Below are 4,089 nucleotides of genomic sequence, written 5' to 3'. Positions count from 1 at the left end.
TGAACTCCTGAACTCAAGTGATCCACCCCCCTCGGCTCCCAAAGTGCTGAGATTACAAACATGAGCCACTGCACCCAGTCCCTTTTCTGATATATATATATAGTAATTAAGAAAATAATAACCATATATTTATAAAATAAGAAAAGCCCATGTATACATATATGTTTTATATATATACACTATATATATAGTGTGTGTGTGTGTGTGTATATATATATATTCTAGAGGCTGGTCTGCCTGAGATTTGGGCAGGGACACAGATCCAGACCATATTAATCACCATTCTCTTTTGTCAATCCCTCTGCTTCCTCTTGTATTTCTTTTCCCTCTCCCTTTAAAGGTAGAAGGTCCTCGTGAATCATGCTTAAGTCTTTTTTCTCCATCTTACACTCTCCACACATGAGCACTTCCATTTCTGGGATTTTACTCTTGCCACATAAGAAAACCACAGCAATGCTTGCATTCCTTATAATTTGAAAAACTCATGTATCCAACTGGCAACAGATGGTTTCTACCACATGTTATACCAGTCAACTTTACAGGATATCTCTATTTTTATTTCCTGACATGCTCAGCTTACAGCTGCCAAAAGAAATCGTCGTTTGTTCTTTTTTCTCCTTAGAGTAATTTAGCATAACTGATATTAAATATTATTACTATTTTAGTTTGATTCCCTACAAAATCAAATATGCAAGAGAGTAGAAAATAGATTTATTGTATTTACCTTTACATATTGAGTACAACATGCAACCTTAGTTTAGAGAAAGGTCATTTTACTACATCTCTCATATAATAATGATGAGTAAATAAATTTACCCTATTCTCTAATCAGGTTTCGTACAGTCAGGATAAGAATTTCATGTTAAAGGATGAACACATACAAGAAGTTCCTATAGTAAAAGTTTAATGAACAACATAAAATAATGAATTGAGTAGATACAAGTAAAACTGTTTTATTACACTAGGCCACAGTGTAAACGTGCACCTGACGTTATACTTAACAAAAATAATTTAAATCTTATAAATAGTTAAATAAATAGCTAAATAGATAAATCAATTTATCAGCATGATCATAGTTATAGCAGGAGTGAGAGTCGTTGAAATGGCAGAATTCATGAAAGCGTGAGCTGGTGTATGAGTCAATAAGAGTTGCTTTTCATGTTGACCAGGTGTTATTCTTCCTCCTTAATCTTTCTTGCAAGTTTGTTGATAAAGAGAAAGATCTCATGATTTCTGCTCTGACAACCTCCCAGGCACAAGGGCTGTACTTTTCTGTTAGATAGAGAGTGATTCTTCGAAGTATTTCTTCACAGCCAAGGTGGGAGTCTGCATTCACCAGGGGAGTTTCTCCACCCTCCTCTGCTGCATCACACAGGTTTGGTGTCATTCAGCTGCTGGTAGAGTTCAGTGCAGAATTTGTCTAGAGGTCTTCATCCTGGGCAGCAGATGAGTCTTTGTGGTAAAGAGGTTGAAGGTCTGCTGGATCAGCTCATGGAGGACAGAGATGGCTGGAGCCTTCTGGAACTGGTTGCCATCAAACTCCTGCTGGGGAAATCCAAAGTCATGTCTGTCCATCAGACAGGAGGAAGGAGAGATTCTGCTCATTTGTTTCAGGAGCATCATGGTCCTTCTGTTATCCAGGCTGTGGGTCTCGCGATTACAGCCCAGACAGAGCAGCTTGACTTGCAGCTGAGCACCGGGCCAGGGCCATCAGTAAAGCAAAGGCAGCTGCCATCAGAGATATTGCAGATGCTTCTGGGCTTGCTGAGATGGGGCACTGTCCCTGGGCTCTAGGTTCCTCTGAAGGCCTTGCTTTGAGCCCATGACTTCAAATAGGGAACATACTGATTTCCACTTTCTTAATGCTCCTGGCCACTTTCCATTTCTGTTTTTGCTTTCCTTCATGCACTCTTTACATGAGTTGAGAGCAGTGTTTCTCAACCATTTGGTTTTTCATTATTGTGTCCCCCATCTTGTTCCCAGAGACTTTTAAAATATTTTTTTCCTAATTGAACCCACTGTGAAAATTTAATGACACAGATATAGTATGTATCTATTTGTGTACTATGTGTATATCTCTATACTCAAAAAGCACAAAGTTTAATCTTTTAATTCAATGCAGGTTTAAAAATAACCAAATGAAAATTTTAAGCTAAAAATTAGATTTAAATTCTATTCAGATTTAACTGAACTTTATAACTAAATTTGCTTATGGGCTTCAATGTAATTTATTTACTGATATAAATTGTAATGTATTAAATTACATAAGCAAATTAACAAATTATAAACATTATCTAATATTTATAGATAGACATTATACATCTAAGTAGTGAATGCTTACAAATTATATGAAACTGATAAAGCCTTAAAATTTTTTAATATTTTTATTGTTTATTTTTATTATACTTAACTTTAAATTTTGTTGCATGTGAGAAAATTTTTAACTTCACTAGCTGCTAGATACTCACCTAGATATTGTCAAGAGTTTTTTCTTCAATGCTTGACCTAAATATTGATGGGTTGAACAACTTCAGTAGACTTATTAAAATATAAATTATTTATATTTCATTTCAAAGCCCACAACACAGACAGAAATGCTAAGGATCAAACATAAGCAATATCTATATGATGGCCAGTGACAAACCATATGTATGCCGAGAACACCTCTCATGATATGACTTTTAGTTCTAATAAATCTTAGGAAGTACTCCAATCACAGCTACCCATTATTCACAGGTTTGTAATGCTGAACTTTTATACCTCTTATGTATCGTCCATGAACTCAAGGTCAGTAAACCCAATGGAGAAAGAAAAAAAAACTAAGGAATAAGATTTTGTTAAATAGGGTTGAGCTTTGAAGACCCACAAACCATTTAATTATGTAAGATTTGTTCCCTTTCCCAAGAACTAACTTCTACACCCTTGAGAGTAGTATCATACGCAATGAGAATACACAATTGAAAAAACATTCTCAATTTGATTAAAAAAATTTTTTGGCATGAAAGTTCAAATTTCCAAAGTACCTTCAGAGGTTCTTTGTTGATTCCTAGTAAACCAAAGGAAACCATCTTTGTCCTAAACGCACATAATAGGATGTAAATGTAGTAACATAAATAAGTTGACAGTTGTTTTCCATAGCATGCCAGACACCAGATACCTTTCTTTCTCATTTCATTTCTGTAGAAAGCAAAAGTTGTCACTTTTTGCATCCTAACGAATGGGGACAAAAAGACAACGCAAGTGGCCGGGTGCGGTGGCTCACACCTGTAATCCCAGCACTTTGACAGGCCAAAGTGGACAGATCACCTGAGGTCGGGAGTTTGAGACCAGCCTGACAAACATGGTGCAGGTTAAGGGGTGGGAAAGAGCAGAAGCAACATGGTAGAAGGGATGTAGGTCAAAGGTAGCAAATAAGTATCGGCTGGAAGAAAAGTAATTACTCCTGGTCCACAAGTTGTTTTCAGATTTACTGAACCCCGACTTGCAAATATACCAACAGCAAGAGTTTATACACAGAAAGACACATTGTTGAGAGTACAATATTCTCTCTGGAAAACGGGTCAGTGTTCACTGCACCAAACTCTCCACTATTAGATAAGTAAACTTAGAAGGCCTATTTGTTTTCTTCTTATATTTCTAGTAAGAAACAAGAGAATTGATACTTTCAAAGGACACTTCCCTAACTTAATAGAGTTATATAATAAAGATAATGTTAATAAGAGAAATGAAATATCAGGCTGGGTGTGGTAGTTTACGCCTGTAATCCCAGCACTTTGTGAGGCTGAGATGGGCAGATCACCTGAGGTCAGGAGTTCGAGACTAGCCTGACCAACATTTTGAAACACCATCTCTACTAAAAATACAAAATTAGCCTGGTGTGGTGGCGCATGCCTGTAATCCCAGCTGAAGCAGGAGAATTGCTTAAACTGGGGAGGCAGGGGTTGCAGTCGGCTGTGCCATTGCACTCCACTTGCACCCCAGTCCAGGCAACAAGCGTGAAACTCTGTCTCAAAAAAAAAGACAAAAAAGGAATGAAATATCTAAATTGTGAAAAGTCTTTATTTATACACTGTTTTTAGAACTTGCATA

General features: G+C 36.8%; 1 protein-coding gene across 1 annotated transcript; it reads right to left on the bottom strand.

Moving 5' to 3' along the window:
• Positions 1-1,156: 1,156 nt before the first annotated feature.
• LOC101019008 (interferon alpha-1/13) lies at positions 1,157-1,735 on the bottom strand. Its single transcript, XM_031654761.1, is given in 6 exon segments — positions 1,157-1,375; positions 1,377-1,426; positions 1,429-1,458; positions 1,461-1,668; positions 1,671-1,697; positions 1,700-1,735. Coding segments are annotated over 6 exon segments (570 nt in total).
• Positions 1,736-4,089: the final 2,354 nt, after the last annotated feature.

The sequence above is a fragment of the Papio anubis genome, chromosome 13, assembly GCF_008728515.1.
Source record: "Papio anubis isolate 15944 chromosome 13, Panubis1.0, whole genome shotgun sequence".
NCBI lineage: Eukaryota > Metazoa > Chordata > Mammalia > Primates > Cercopithecidae > Papio > Papio anubis.
This window is presented reverse-complemented; position numbering and strand designations above follow the sequence as displayed.